General features: G+C 44.6%; 1 protein-coding gene across 3 annotated transcripts in view; it reads left to right on the top strand.

The window, feature by feature from the left end:
- Window positions 1-16905, top strand: part of LOC147604890 (succinate--CoA ligase [ADP-forming] subunit alpha, mitochondrial) — a 99572-nt gene extending 82667 nt beyond the window's left edge. For 2 of the 3 annotated variants that reach the window (XM_086793876.1, XM_086793874.1), the window contains 2 exons: window positions 15779-15860; window positions 16212-16905. In XM_086793876.1, coding sequence (XP_086650002.1) covers window positions 15779-15860; window positions 16212-16348 — 219 coding nt within the window. In that variant the 3' untranslated portion in view covers window positions 16349-16905. The remainder of the gene's footprint in view (window positions 1-15778; window positions 15861-16211) is intronic. The other variant, XM_086793875.1, reaches the window with a different exon arrangement.

The following is a 16905-nucleotide window of genomic DNA, read 5'->3' as shown; positions in this document are numbered from 1 at the left end:
TTTTTGTCAATGTTTCACTTCCAGATTGTGCATGTGGAAGGCAAAAAGAATGTAGTGGCAGATGCTTTGTCACGCAAGCCACAGGTCTCTGCAGTTTCACTTGCTTATCATCATGAGCTTGATGAAATGAAAGAGCAGTATGCCCATGATGAGGATTTTGAAAGGTTGTATGATCAGATGTCTGAGGGTCAGCGGCATGAGCATTACACTCTCAGAGATGGGTTTTTATTGATGCATGGCAGACTGTGTGTTACCAGGCCATTGCGACTCAAGGTTATGATTGAAAGTCATGCTCCACCGTATGCAGGTCATAGAGGTATTGACGCCACGGTCAAAGCAGTGGAGACTTTCTTTTATTGGCCAACCTTGAGAAGAGATGTTGATGCCTTTGTGAGGCAATGCATCGTATGTCAGAAGGTAAAGTTTGACCGTCAGAAGACACCAGGGTTATTACAGCCTTTACCTATTCCGGATAGACCTTGGGAGAGCATTGCCATGGATTTTGTATTTGATCTTCCACGGACACAAACGGGAAATGATGGTATCTGGACAATCATATGCAGGTTCAGTAAGCAGGCTCATTTCATTCCCGTGAGGAAGACAATTAAAGTGGATCATATGGTGAAGTTGTTCATGGCGAACATCTTCAAGTATCATGGCTTGCCTACGTCTATCATTAGTGACCGTGATCCACGGATGACGAGTTTGTTTTGGAGAGGGTTGTTTGACAACATGGGTACCACTCTCAAGTTTTCATCGTCATTTCATCCACAGACAGATGGTCAGTCAGAAGAGGCTAACTCTACAGTGTTGGATCTTCTAAAGTGTTATGTGTCAGAGCACAAGCAACAATGGGAAAAGTATCTTCCTTTGGTGGAGTTTGCATATAACAACACTGTACATAGCTCGACAGGCAAGGCGCCTTTTGAGATTGTAGAAGGAGGGAAGAAGATACCACCCATTTTGCATACAAAGGATAAGATTTTTGAGGCTGATCAGTATGTGGAGAGCTTGGATGAAGCTTATCGGAGAGTTAAGTTGGCCCTCCAGAAAACTCAGCAGAAGCAAAAGAAAGCCGCAGACCGTCACAGACGTGATTTGCAGTTTGCATTGGGTGATTGGGTTCTTTTGCGTTTTGAAAAGGCTAGACTCAAGAAGATGAAGGGTAAAGAGCGCTTATTCCCTAAGTTGAGTATGCGATATTATGGACCTTTTCAGGTTTTGGAAAAGATTGGTGAGGTAACCTATCGTTTGAAGTTACCAGATCACTGGAGGATTCACAATGCTTTTCACGTGAGTCTTTTTAGACCTTTCCGTGGGGATGTGCCTGAGGATGTATCAGATGAGGCTCAGCCGGAAGTTGAGGAACTTGATGAGGTTCTGATTCCAGAGCAGATACTGGCACATAAAGAAAGGAAGGTACGAGGTAAAGTTTCCCGTCGCTATCTTGTGAAGTTCAAGAACTATTCACCGATGGATGCGAAGTGGATGGAGGAAGGTGACTTAACAGATTCACCTCAGGTTTTGCAGCTTTATCTCGATGCCTTTGAGTTAGAGCCGACTCTTATTGTGGCTCATTCAGGTTCAGCAGAGCATGGGTCTGGAGCATTACCTGATGCTCAAGAGGGGGGTAGCACCTCCACTCCCTTGCTACAGACAGGCTCAGATGACATCTAGAGGTCGCTTGGTGCAGATTTTATCTCATCCGAAGGTACTGAGGCTGACAGTACATCTGTTTATGGGACTTCTATGATATATGTGTACTAGTCACATCGAGATTTTTGTGGATATGTATGGTTCACAGTGGTATACAACTTGGACTATTACTATGCCATTGGTTTGCAGTGAATATTGATACATGTGTATGGCTCAGAGAGATTGGGACGCTGATCTTGCCATATTGTATATTTCACTTTGGATATTTTGATGCATCACCAGAATGCAATCGAGGACGCTTGCCATCTTTCAAGAGGGGGGTATGTCATGGCCCTGTGAAAATGGAGCAGGACAAGTGTGGGCATGGTGGTTGCAGGGTCAGAATATTTTATGATTCACATGGGGGGTGCCCGGACAGTGTTTAAAGATGTGTGGACAACCCTAGGTGTGAAGGGGGAACATTAAAACATTAACTTTTAATGTTTATAAAAGTTGCCCCTAGGCCTTAGTGGCCCTAGGGAACTTATTAAGTTGGGCCCTAGGGATTAACTTGGGAAGGAGGTTTTCTCTCTCTTCACTCTCTCTCCTCCCTTTTTGGGGAGTCGTGTAGCAAAAGGAGAGGTTTCCTTCATGCGCTTGAGTTCCATCGTGGGAAAGCTGAAGAGGAGGAGAAGGCGGCTGTTTTGCTGCAGGGTGCTGCTGTTTTTCTGAGGCAAACCAGCCGTACAGCACTGTACGGCCAGGACTACGCAAGCTTTCTCTCTCTCTCTCTCATCTGCTGCTGGCGGCGCACAGGACAGTTGCTGTTTTTGCTGCGCAGAAGCTCCAAACAGGCTGTACAACCTGTTTTCCAGCCCAAACCATACTGTACGACTGCCGTACAGTGTACGGACAGTCAGATACAGTGCATACAGGTGCAGACGGTGCTTTTCTGAGTGCTGGACAGACCTGTGCAGGCTGATTCAGGCTGGTACAGAAGTGGACAGCAGGTTGTTTTTGCAAGTACAACGCCTGGCACGCATCCCGAGGCGGTACAATCAAGTACAGTGCTGATTTTCAGATCTGTACTTTCAAGGACAGCATAGGAGTGAGCATCAGGAGGAAGATACAGGCAAGTGCAAGCACACGTGTGAAGCAGGATTGTGGGTTCAAGTGCCTGCAGGCACAGATTGGTGCTGTTGCTTCCTCCAGAGTTGTTTCACGAGCTGAACTTGGTAAGCCTTGACTCTGTTCATCCATCTCTCTTTTTATTGCTTGATGTCTGCTACAGGTATGTGTTATCTGGCTCCTTGTGAGAGGAGGAGTATAGCAGATTGACAAGGGATTAAGACAGGGATTGAACAGCACATGTATGTTGAGCTGAGAAGATGTATCATGCTTATGAGTTATGCCAGATGTATGCCCATGGCTGGCCTGCTTTGTGAACTTGGCTGATCAGAGGGAGGCACAGTGTGTTGCTTGAGGACACAGATCTGTGTGCATAGATCCTCTGTGCTGAGAAGGATTTGTGGGCAGTCAGATTGGACTACAGGTGTAAACTCTTGGCTGGTTTTTGTGTTGTACTCAGCCATACATATTATTTTAATGGAATAAAGAAATACCGCAAGGGGCGCCAAGCTTTGGGGCCAACAGGTGTCGTTGTGTTTTCAGATTTGGGCACTCTAGCTCCAATCTGTGTTTTGTTTATCATCTAGACTACAAGTGGACGGGTGTTAGCTCTTACCGCACTCTGGTTTTCTATCAGAGGCCGGTTTCAACTACCATGACTATATAACATGCACGTTCCTAAAAGGTGAATTTCGGCATGTTCTTGGATTCATCTAGGTATATAATTCATGCCTTGACTATTTGGAAACATTACCTACTTGGGGCTGATTTTATGGTCAAGACATATCATCAAAGCCTAAGGTACTTCTTGACGCAAACAAAGCTTTCGGAGAAGCATATGAGGATGGCAAACTTCTTGTCTATGTTTCATTATTAGATTATGCACACTCCAGGAAAGAAGAATGGGGTGGCAGATGCATTGTCTAGAAAGCCATGTGGCTGCAGTGTCGGTTGCCTCACATGGACCATGTGTGAATTGTACCATACAGGTCCTAATTTTTGGCAGATATGGATTGATTTAGTGGCTGGACATGCACATGTCTCTTACGTGATCAAAGAGGGGTATCTCATGAAGAATGCAGGACATAGAGGTATCATACCTACTACGTGAATGATTGAGCGTTATTTCTTTTTGCGAAGTATGCGCAAGGATATTGAGGCATATGTACGTGCACGTATCACATGCTAGAAGGTCAAGTTTGACAGGCAAAAGGCTCTAGGTTTGCTTCAGCCGTTGTCTATTTTCGCACAACCATGTATTGCGATGGGCTTTATCATGGATTTGCCTTGCACTCAGCAAGGCGATGATGCTATTTGGATTGTGGGAGGGTGTGAGCTAGGCTCTAGTACAAGAGCGCTTGTTTGTGTGTGGTCTCGGAATGACAGTTTCGTGTTCACTTCCCTCCTGGTGTATGGGACTGGTGGCCAAGCTATTTAGACTCATTTGACGAGGCCGGCATTGACAAACTACTCCGACACACGTCGGTTTGGGCAACTTGTCCTCATACTTGCACTGCATTGGATTATCTGGTAGGCAATTGCTTGGAACTCTGTATAGATGTAAATACTCCAATAATATACTTAAGTATTGAGGGGGGGGGGGGTGGGGATTGAGGTTGGCCCGTTCGCTGTTTCAGTGGTGGTGTATTGTACAGTGCTCGTCTCTTTTGCAAATTATCTTGTGCAATGATGTATCATTCAGTTAATATGTGCAATGTGGCTTTTACATATTAAGTGTGACGTGCGTATTGTTCATGAGACGGTGCCCGAGGATGTTAGTTACACTTGAGCACCGCCTTCAAGGAAAGATTTGCAGCCAGTTTGATGAGAGCTTGGGGTCACCTCAAGCCAACCCTCCAGCAGCTCCTCTTGGCCTTAGAGGAGGAGAGACTCTGGTAGTCGCTAATTTGGAACCACCTCTTCAAGAGGCCCATCGGTCGCCCTTTGGGCGCGCGTTCACACATAGCCTGGGGCCCCCTCAGTTCTGGTCGAGCCTAGTCTCTGGCCGAGCCTAGTCTCTTGGCGAGTGGACTAGCTTCAGGCAGCTTCCTTGTGAGGCTCAGGGAAGATGCTCATTTTCTCTGTTGGATGTCATGGACGTCTAATCCTTTCCCCAGCAGAGGACTTTAGTGGTGGCTCACTTTAGAGGGTCCGGATCATCGGCTTCCATGAGCACCATTGGCACATCGAACCTACCCCTGTCCATCCCCCTGCACGGCCCGCCCACCCCGTGCAGGTAACTCTGGATAGGTCGTGGAGACTCTAGCTCTGGGAAGGGCAGCCCTCAACCTGGATTCAGTAGGACCCAGATAAGTGAGACTGGACAGACCCCTTTAGCCTAGAGAGCCCAACCACCCCTTTGTTCCACTACTCGGCAAGGCTAGGCTGCCAGATCCAGATGCACAAGATTGATGGTACTCTTGCTTTGGTAGACTACTGGTTCTCCCAGAATGTCTCACTTCGTTTCTAGAGAGACTACTGGCCCAAGCAAGGAGTCCATCCTTGCTGTATGGACATATATCATTCATAGCCTCTATGGCGAGTGGGGGGAAGCTCCATGGAGATTCAGACTGCATGTGCGAAGATGGCGAGAGGCCTTTCTCTGCACTTGGCAGCATAGCATCCGAAATATGGCTCCACGTGCAAAGTCCATGGCTTTGCATATCGCCAGTACACACCCATCAAGTGTAAGAATGGAGTTGTGCCAAGGTCTTGAGGTAAGGTATGAGGAGCTCTCTTTTGAAACCGATTCATAAAGTCACTTATATAGGCCTCCTATAAACCACAAGCCAAAATTAGCACACGTCGCGTAAAAGCTACTAACCCCCACTTAAGATGTCTTATCCCTAGGCTATGGTTAAAATAACATCTTAACCTTGATTAGTCTTGGGACATTATATACTTTCCTCCTAAAGAACCATCAATGTCTGCAACAATGGATTCGGGGAAGCGACTCTGCAGACTATGCACTGACTCCCATGTAGCACTCGACCTTAGACCATCCTTTCCATTTGATCAAGTACTTAGAATAGATAGTATGTCGAGACCGCCTAGTATGGTGATCTAGTATCAACTCGGGTTCCATAGGAATATACCTAGTCATGTCCTTGAGGTTAGGGATCTCCTCTACTAACACAATCTCATCACCTTCACCAGTCATTCTTTCAAACGTCTCATGTGAAATACTGGGTGAATCTTGAGGCAGTGCTAACCGGTAAACCATAACACTAATCTTCTTTCTGTTCTTTGTATTCTGGTAAGACCACAAGAACGAGAAGATAACTTGTAAAGCTTGCCAGTCCTCAACATCTTAGCGGTTTGCCTGTTCACTTGCGCCCCTTGCCACGTCTCCAGCTGACCGTCTCCTTCGACTCCAGCCGACACCCAGAGAGAGTGGGGAGCTCCTACGAGCAAGAAGGTGAAGGAGACAGAAAAGGTATTTGAGCTTTTGATTATCTGGGGATTACTAGTGCACTGTGTTTTGTTCCAAAATTTGAAAGTACAGGTCATGGAGAATTTGGGGGTTTTCTGAGTTCCATGCTTCAATGCAAAATTCAAGTTGCAGGACACAGAGAAATCTAGGGCTTTCCTTAATTCATTGCTTAATCGCACAATTAAAGCTCATTGGTACACATATTTTTTGGGCTTCTGTGATTTATGCGCAATTGACAGCCCATTGGTGATTTATGCGCAATTGACACATAAAACAGCCCATTTGTGATTTATGCACAATTGACACAGATTTTTTGGGCTTCTGTGATTTATGCGCAATTGACACATAAAACAGCCCATTGGTGAACAGAAATTTGGGGCTTTTCGCATTGCAAGCCTTGTTTGCAAATTTATGCAGTGATTGTGCAAAGATTTGCATTGCATGTGTTGTTAGGACTCTACAAACTGTATTTGTAGCCATGCATTTGGGACAAAACACTTGTGCAAGACCTTGTGGTTTCCTAGCATTGCACTTCGCTGCAATGGGATCTTTCTTGCAAGTGCTTTTTACAATAGATTTGGTTGCACGTGTTTGCATCTCTCTTGGTAAAGAGATTTCAGTAGATGGCTTGGAATACAACCGATATGTTTTATCCCAAGAGGACAAATTGGATGGCAGTAACTACTCCCTGTGGAGTTTCATGGTCCAAAACCTTCTTGTGTCCAAAGGATTATGGGGTTATGTATGAGGTGAAGATGTACGCCTTGTGCACCTAGAAAATGAAACTGGAACTGGAAGGTAAACAGAAACCCTTATAGGGTGTGAATATAGTGAGGGGGGGGGGGTACGCTATGGAGGTGAGTGGAATATAGTGAGGGGATACAATATCATGTGGGACGGAGGGGTACACTATGGAGGTGCCTCCATCTCATAATATGTGCCGCATCAGACGCTGGCGGATCTCCTCAATATCCTCTGTGGTCAGCACCCTGACTGGGTGTCCCGCATGTCTCGCAAGAATAATCCAAATTTGCCGCTTCAACCTCCGTCTATGCTGGGATGCCCTCCTCCGTAGTCGTGGGTGTCTGGACCACCCAAGCTCAATCGCACGATCAATCAGTGTACCTCTGGTGTGGGCGGTATCCATGTCCTCCTGCTGCTGTGGTCCATCTGGCGGAGTGATGGCTGGACTAAAGAAGTCTGTAATGTGCCTCTGAGTCTGGCTCTCTGTGCGCCTAAGCAGGCTATCTCTATGTCTCCGCAGCTCAAGCAAGAACAATCCCAAACACCTCTGGTCCTGGTACCCCATGACTCTGGAAAGTGGTCCAAAACCCTCTCTGAATAAACAATGGAAACGACCACGTATCTCATAGTATGCAGTACAATGGCATATATAATGCAGCTTTGTCTCTGGCTCCCCATGGCATACTCGGCATATCCTGGCCTCAGCTGGTATACCTCTATATCGGCCAATCTCAATCTCAAGCTGGTGTGAGGATGTGCGAATCTGAGCAATAGCACATCGTACTGCATGAGACAAGTGTACATCCATGTAACTGGGTCTGATCACAAAACCATCTGCTGTGAGCTGAAGAAAATGCTCTCTGTAGAAAGCCATCTTCGTGCCCAGCTCCTCAGTCGACTGTATCCATGTCCTCCTAATGTCCAGCTGAACTAAATCCTGACGGATGAGTCTGGTAATCTCTGTCCGTGTGAGAGTGAGAGAGGGTGCCTCCAGAGAATACTGGAAGGGAGGCAATCTGTCCATGCTAAAACCATGTGCCTGGAACCAAGATGTCATCTGTCCATACCAACAAGCCGTGTCTCCTTGTAAAGCTAACTGTCGGGAGGACTCCAGGGCGAGGCGTGCATATCTGTCTCGGGGGAGATCCCACAAGCCATGTATGTAGGAGACTGATCTTGTAAGAGCCTCAATCACCAGAGGGGCAGCCGCCAGCTCTGCTCGAATAATCTCATGAGGTACCACGGCCTTGGCTCTAATAATCCTAGCAATCATAGATACCAAAGGCCTTGGTTCACTCTTATAGTGGAGTGAACCAAAGTAGAGACCCCCTCTGGGGTGCGTACCTGTCCTGCAACTGATCTATATAAAGCCATAATCCCCCATATAAGCTCTGTGGGTACCCCCATCTCCTGTAATCGCCTCATCAATCTGGCTCTAGGCACTGTATCAAATGCTTTGCGGAAGTCCACAAAGCTCCAGTAAATCCCTCGCCCATGCGACCTGCCCTCCTCAATAATGGCCCACAGAGTCAAGATGTGGTCAAGAGTAGAGAAACCTCTCCTGAACCCTGCCTGTCCCTCTGCTCGAATGCCCTCTCTCTGTGCCCATCTACTCAACTGCTGCTCAAGAATGGATGCATACAATCGTGCTAGTGTGTGACCAATCATGATAGTGCGATAATTCCCTGGCTCCATAGGGTCCCCTGACTTGAAGATAGGCACGATGGTGGACCTACTCCAAGTCTGGGGTAAGCCTTCGCACATAGCACGATTGAACATCACTGCTAGAAGCTCTGCCAGCATGTCTCTTGCATGAATAAAGTGCTTAAACAAGGGCAAGGGAAAAGCCAAAAGCAATTTTCAGCCAAAGACCGATTTGGGACAGCCTTCACAAAATGCTAAAAATGATGCAGGCGAGCCCAAGAAAAAGGAAAAATGTCAGTATTGCAAAAAGCCAGGTCACTATTTGAATGAGTGCAGAAAGTGGCTTGCAAAGGAGAAGAAAAAGGAAAGCGGCATAGCTATAGATTCTTCTTCGTCACCGGCAGCGAAAGATGATGCATTGTTAAATCCTGTATAGGATGAGTGGACCATTCTTACTTGCAGTTATGATGCATCATTATAGCATATGTCTCTTAGTGTCAATAAAAGACACGATACATGGTACTTTGATAGTGGTGCTTTTTAAAACATTACCTCACAAAGGAATTTGTTTAAGAAGCTTATGGCTGCCCCTGAAAACAAATGGGTAATATGTGCAAACTATTCTTCTTATCCAAGCCAGGGTGTTGGTGAGATGATCCTCACAACAGCAAATGGTGCAGACTTATGTCTTCCATATGTATTGTATGTGCCAGGGATTAAGAAGAACTTGTTGTCTGTGGTGTCACCATTTGGCCACCCAATTGGTCCACCCGTGCTTTCTCATCATGTATGTACATTGGACTGGTGTCCATGGCAGTTGTATATGCCGAGGATTGATGCTACTCATATGATACTGTGGACTTGTGCCTCCGTGTACATGCTCGGAAATGCTTGGTGGATTGGTAATCTATTGGGTCTAGTAGCTTGTGTACTTGCATGGAGCACGTCTATTTTGGTATAGTCTCATGAACGGGGATTGTCCATACCAATGTTGCATTGCATAGCATCTTTATGTGCTTGCTTGTAATTGAAATTGGATGGTGTTTTCATGCTTGCTTGACCAATGTGTAGTTTCGGGTAAGGGGACGCCCGCCCGCGAACCTTGCGTGTGAATCTGTCTGCTGACATGGTTATGTGGCATGTGACAGGTGGTAAGTATTGGTCACAAACCTAGCCTTAGGAGTTGGCACTAATTTATAAGTGAGTGTGTACACACTTCATTAAGTTTTGGGCGACCAAAACTCACTTATAAATTATGACCAGCCCGGTGTTCACACACACTGATGTCCCGAGGTGGACATAACCCAATGTCCACCGCCGAGACCTTATCCCCTTTGTACAAAGGGAGTAACCAGCCATGTGTCCACTCTAGCTTGCTCCACAAAGCACGTGCTTACCACCTACATTGGACAACTCACCACCTCACTCCTCTCTCTAGAGATTGGCACCTCCTTCATGAGGGTTGTTGGGCTGCATTTTCTGCACTTTCTCCTTCCCAACTTCATTTCCAAGCTTGCTAAGGTGTTTCTCAATCTTCCAAGAGTGTTTCCGGATGCTAAACACTCTCCTACACACTCCCAATGACTGAAATTCAGCAAAACATCTCTCTTTATTGTTGTAATTTTTGGTCTTTTTGCTGAAAACCCTAATTTCAACCCTTCTTTCTCAAGTCGAACCATAGGGGAAGCTTTCCCAAGATTTCCTTCATCCTCCTGAAGACTTTTGTCGCAAAGAAATGCGACCAATCGAAGATCTCAACACTCCAAGGACTTCCATCGCGAAGACTTTTGCTGTCATCGGCTCTACTTGCTACTAGTAAGCTTTTATGGTTAATTATGGGAGCAAGTAGCAGGAGGGAGGAACCGGATTACAAGATCACATACCCTGTGTAGTGTTCTCTTGTCCTACGTACTCTCTCAGAGATTGTTGCTACCATGTGTTGGTGGAACAATAGAGAGCAGATGGTAGGGAACATGGGCACTTGAGAGGGTAGTGTGGATTGCAAGTCTACATCGACAACCACTTGTTTGCAATACTGTATTCATATCGATTGGTTTGGAAATCTGGTCAAAAATGCCCATGACACTATGTACTTGATTCTCCCAAGATCAATATACTTTATTTGAGGGAGGGGTCGGCCATTCCGGCTCATTGTGTCTTTTGTCAATTCAGCAATTTACTTCTTGTATTTGAGAAAGGTCCATCAAATCTTAGTGTATTTAAGTGTATTGATTAGCATTGTGTTCAACCAAGTTACAGTCTGTCTCCTCTTTTGCTAAAGAAGGATATGCAGTCAACTTTGAGGACGATAGATGCATAGTGAAAGACCGTGAAGGTGGCTATGCATTGTCACTTCTGGCACATTGTACCATGGGTTATATCAGCTTGACAGGTTTGGCAGGAGAGAGCATGATGCTCATGTGGTTACCACTCTTACACCTGCTATTCAAGAGACAGAACTGTGGCATGCCAGGTGTAGGCATGTGAATTATGGCAGTTTCATGCTATTGCAAAGGCATCAAATGGTACAGGACATGCCTTTGCCACCAAAACATGTATGTGAAGGGTTTATATTGGGTAAGATGCACAGAAATGCATTCTCAAAAGATGCATAAACAAGGGCTGTCCGGAAATGACAGCTTGTGCACAGTGATGTGTGTGGTCCTATGCAGACACCATCTATTGGAAAGCATCTGTACTTTTATAATCTTTATTGATGACTACTCCAGATTTGCTTGGGTGTATCCCTTGGAAGCAAAATCTAATTTATTTGCATGTTTATAGCATTTTGTGGTACAAGCTGAAAATCAAACAGGTTGCAAAGTGCAGACCCTCCATACAGATCGAGGGGCGGAACACATGTCCATTGCTTTCAAAGCTTTTTGGTAGAATAGGACATAAAGCATCAATGCATGATGCCATATTCTCCTCAACGATATGGTGTCGCTGAGAGAAAGAACAGGTCTTTGATGCAAATGGCTAGAATCTAGATGCATGGTTAGAGACAAAGGCTTGCCTCACAAATTTTGGATGGAGGCAATAATGTGTGCTACACGTGTTGAATAGATACCCTACCAAAGCATTGAAACCCATAACGCCATATGAGGCCTAGCATTAAAAGAAACCTAAAGTTGAACACTCTAGAGTTTTTGGATGTATAGCTTATTCACATGTACCTCAGCAATTGGGAGGTAAGTTTGATGACAAAGAACTACGTGCATATTTGTGGGTTTCAGCAGTGGTAGTAAAGGCTACCGTCTCTTTAATCCTTCCACACAAAGGATTTTGGACAGCAGAGATGTGTTTGCTGAAAATTCAGACTAGCCATTGTCTGAATTTTCTGGACAGCAACCTACACGCCCACTTAACATGTTTGAAGGACTTCTCCCGTTGGGAATTGATGGCACAACAGATCAACCATCAACTTTGCCCAATGGACAACATTTGGTGCTCAAAATCAGCCCATAAATGAGCTCATTACACCTCAAAATGTAGAGGAAGCAGTGGAGCCAGAACAAACAGCAACGGAAGAGACTAGAGTTGTGCCTCGTTGGCTGCTCCATACTTACTTTACAGGAGGGAAAACTTTCAACTCCACTTGGTAGCAAGACACGGGCTTGTTCACGTAATGTAGAAGAGCATGCAGATGCAGATGCTGCTTGCATGAGTACACTTTGTGATGTAGATGAGCCAGATTCATTTGAAGAGGCTCATGAGAATGAGCATTGGATAAAAGCCATGCACAATGAGATGGATTCTATCCATGAAAACAACACATGGGATTTGGTAGACTTGCCTGTAGGCAAGAAGCCCATTGGCACAAGATGTTGGGATTTATGTATAGCAATCAAAGTACATTCAAAAGCTATTGCACAAATTTGGGTTTCAAGATTGTAAGCCCATCTCTCTACTCCGATGAAGCCAGGACTAAAATTGAGCATGTATGATATGGGAGAGTCTTTTAATATAAGTGGTTACAGCCAAGCAATGGGTTGCCTCATATACCTATGCAACACACGTCCGGATATTCAGTTTGGGGTTTCCCAGTGTAGCAAATTTATGCATAGCTGAGGTACAAAGCATTGGCAAGCAATGAAGCGGATCTTCCGCTATCTTCGGGGCTCCCTGGATCTTGCTTTGGTATATCCCAGGGGGGCACATAGTTCAAATGAAACGCATTTCATTTAGGTTGAATGAAACGAAACGTTTCGTAAACGTTTCATACGAATGAAATGCGTTTCATTCGTGTCCACCTGGGAATTGTACGATTTAAGTGTTTCTTACCCAGATTCTTTAGTTTTAACTTGAAAACATGTTTTAATGTGTAAATGATGCATGTTTTATATTGTTTTGCAGGGAAGGCAACATATTTTTTACATATTATAAACTTATATATAAATTTTGGGGCCTGTAACCCCCCTGTTTTGTATGAAACGTTTTTAACACGTCTGGGACTTGAAAGAAACGTTTATGAAACGCGTTTCATGAAATGCTTGGCAACTATGGGGGAGCAACTTGCAGTTACATGCTTACAGTGATTCCGACTGGGCTGGTGACTATGATACGCAATCCATGAGTGGGAATTGTTTCTTTTTCGGGATTCATGCATATCATGGTTGAGCAAAAAGCTGCCCATTGTTGCCACATCTACTTTTGAGGCTGAGTACAGGGTAGCCTTTACAGCCATAGTAGATTGTGCATGATTGAAGAGATTGATGGCTGATCTTCCTGAGTGTCAACAGACACTCACCACTATACTCACTGACCGTCAGAGTGCTATAAGCTGTGGTAGGAAACCCAGTGTTTCATGCACGTACTAAGCACATAGAGATTCATTATTATTATCTTACTGCTCTAATTATGCAAGGGAGATCTCATTATCTTAAAGCTCTACACAGGACAATGTTGTAGATCTGTTCACGAAGGCGTTGCCTCGAGAGAAGTTTGAAGCTTTCCGCAAAGCTTTAGGCTTACTCTCCTACAGAAGAGAGTGATCTGCTTCTGACCTTGTAGAGGTACAGATTGCCACTACAGGGGGATTTATTGGCATTATGCTATGAGTAGTGCCACATGCGAACATGGGCTAACCAAGGGCACTTTTCTTCCTTTGGGTTTTTTCCCTTGGATATCTGGTGGGAAAGGACACCACCACTTTTATTCTATTTTGATATTATGGAGTTGACTCCCTAGCTCCATACATTCCAATGCAATCTATTGTGTGAGCATCAATCACCATCCATTGTGTACTTGCTTGTTGCTGGTCATTCTTTGTGTGCCTGTGTTTGTGGAACCCTAACCCTAACAGAGACTGAGCCAAACCAAGAAGCTAAAAGTTGCTTGTTCAAAAAGCAGCTCGAGGGCCAAAAAGCATGGCCTTGAAGTTAGAAAAGCAAAGCTAAAGAATGTTTGGCATGGCTTTCAATATCTAGTTATAATGCATGCCCTATATGTGGGCCTTGATTAGAGGCCCGATACTCAACAACTTTGAAGAAGGTTGTCTACGAGGGCCACAAAAAGTATCTCCCTGACAACCATGAGTTGTGAGAGAGACTTCTAGGGAGGCCTCCTCGTGTGCTAAAGCCAAGTGATTGGAGGAGGGCCTGGGAAGTGGATCCAAGTTGTTTACCCCCCGGAACGATGCGGCTATCCATCTTCCATCTACTCCCATATTGGAGTGATCTTCTAGTTGATCTTCTTCTTGACCCTATGCACATTTTCAAGAACATAGCCGATATGCTTTATAAAAAAAGATGAGCCGTATGTTGGAATCCAAGGTAGTGGCCTAGAGATTTCATGAGAGTAATGACGTTGGCAAAAAGCAGGGCTCTCCTCTAGTATAAAAAAGACTTGAACCTCTCTTGTAGGACCATGAGAAAGATCATTGAAGAAGCTTGAGAAACATCTACTTGATCATCATCATCATCATCATCAAGGAAATTAAGAACTTCATTATCACCAGGGTTGTTGCTGTCTGCATCACCTCTCGTACATCAGATCGCCGCTACCATCAATATCTGCCGTCGCCATTCTCTGTTGGGCTGCGCCACCCAACTGCACCTATTTGTGCTAGTTTGTTGCCATACCATCAGTACACACCCATCGGGTGTAAGCACAGAGTAGTCTCAAGGCCTCAACTCCAGGTTTGAGGAGGTCTCTCTTCAAATTGACTCATGAAGTCACTTATATGCCTCCTATAAACGAGAATACAAATATAGCACATGTCTTATAAAAGCCACTAAGCCCCACTCAAGATGCCTAATCCCTAGGCTATGGTTAACCTTACTTGAAGGTCTTAACCCTGACTAGCCTTGGGACATAACACCTTACTTGATAAAACTCCACAATATCTGCAAATAGTGGTGGATAAGGAGACTGGCCATCCTGCACTACATCGCGAGTGAAGGCAGATGTCTTTGTGGCAAATAGGAGACTGCAATGTCGGCCACTCTAGCTCTTGGTTGGGTGAGATGGACTTACATGAAATGGCCCTCGTCTTGTCTGCCTATGGTGTGTATCCGGCGTAGGTAAGGCCTTAAAAACTTTGCCACACCTCTTGCAGGGTCCTCGTTATGTGGACTCCCATCAATATCCAATGAGCTCGAGCTCTGTCTCATATTTAACATGAAACACATTTCATTCACAGGCATGTGAACATTTCAGAGTTTTTTCACCTTTTTTATATATTGGTTTTAAAAAACGTTTTTTTCGGATAGCATGTTGTCAGTTCACAGGCACGTGAACATTTCAAAGTAGTTTTTTTCACTTTTTTTTATGTAAGGTTTTAAAAAACGTTTTTTTCAGATAGCATGTTGTCAGTTTGTCTACATATTTTGCATGCTTTTGAACTTTGCTTTTCTTTTTATATGATTTTTTAGATGATTGTTGACATCTGGCAATTGTTAGACATGTAACTCTGTTACCTTCCCTGTTTGAAACGTTTCTGAAAGCTTAAACCTGGCAGATTTGTATGATACACTGTATGCCTTTTTACATTGAGCCATACTTGCCAAGTTATCTAAGCATATAAGTAACATGGTTGGCATTTTTTAAGACACACAGACACACCCCCCACCCTCCAAAAATCCCCCGTCCACCCTATTGTATATGTACGTCTGCAAGCCCCCTGAGAGAGAGAGAGAGAGAGAGATAGGTTTGTATTTGCTGTTCGGGTGTTAACCTGTCACTCTTGTACAGGAATCTGGCACAAGGAAGCCTGTAGTTTCTTTCATTGCCGGGCTTACTGCACCACCAGGACGGCGTATGGGTCATGCCGGAGGTTTGTCCTTCCTAGCTGTGTTACATGAGGGAAGGACTGGGAATCACAATTGAATTGGCTTTGCAATAAGTCCCAATGCTTTTTCATTCCTGCTCTTCCACTCATTTTTCCCTCTCACCTCTGGGCATTCATATGTTTGGTGTTTTTTTGTATGGCTTGTTCAAACAATGGCCTGCTGTAGTTTAGATGTGACTTTCTGGATAGATAATGTGGCTGGGGTTGGGAATAAAAGAGAGCAACATCAAATCATGCTTACTCAAGAAATAGCAGGATGGGGAGTGTGCAAACAATATAGACTCTTTACATCTAAACAAATTAATGGTTGTATTGTTTCTTGTGTTACCTTTGCAGCTATTATTTCAGGAGGAAAGGGAACTGCCCAAGATAAAATACGCATTCTGAAAGAGGCGGGAGTCACTGTAGTGGAATCACCTGCAAAGATTGGAACAGCAATGTATGATGTCTTTCAACAGCGAGGACTGGTGTAGTAACGTCAGCAAGGACTGGTTGTTGAGTGACTATGCCCTTGTTGAGATCCTAGGAGCCAGTGACACAGTGTCATGGATGGAGGTTTCCTGAAGAAGAAGGTTCTTTGGAGCTTCAAATAGGTTGTCTGCTATGAAGGCGCGTCGTCAACCTTCACACGAGGGCCCATTTTTGGCAAGATTATATAAAGTGACTGCTATAGTTTCTGGATAAAAAGGCAAATAAATATTAAGTCCACACATTGGATACTGGCGTGTTTTAATATTAACGCTGGCTAGTTTATGCTTCAAAGTTTTCAGTGATGCCAAATTAAGCTTCTATTCGCATTTTGAATTGTAAGACCTCGCTTCTATAAAGCTGTGAAAATCCTTGAGAGACATATATATAGCATATGCTTAGAGGATAACATTTTACAATTTACTTGTGCCAGGAAGTGGTTAACAACTCAAACTTGGACATTTGTAAAAATTAGTCGACGTGAATTTGCAAATTGTGCAAAGCCACAGAATGCCAGGATTTGGGAGGGTGGTTAAAGGCAATTTCCAGTTCTAAGAACATG

The sequence above is a fragment of the Cibotium barometz genome, chromosome 60 (genome assembly GCF_041138505.1).
Source record: "Cibotium barometz isolate CiBa-2024 chromosome 60, ASM4113850v1, whole genome shotgun sequence".
Taxonomy (NCBI): domain Eukaryota; kingdom Viridiplantae; phylum Streptophyta; class Polypodiopsida; order Cyatheales; family Cibotiaceae; genus Cibotium; species Cibotium barometz.
This window is presented reverse-complemented; position numbering and strand designations above follow the sequence as displayed.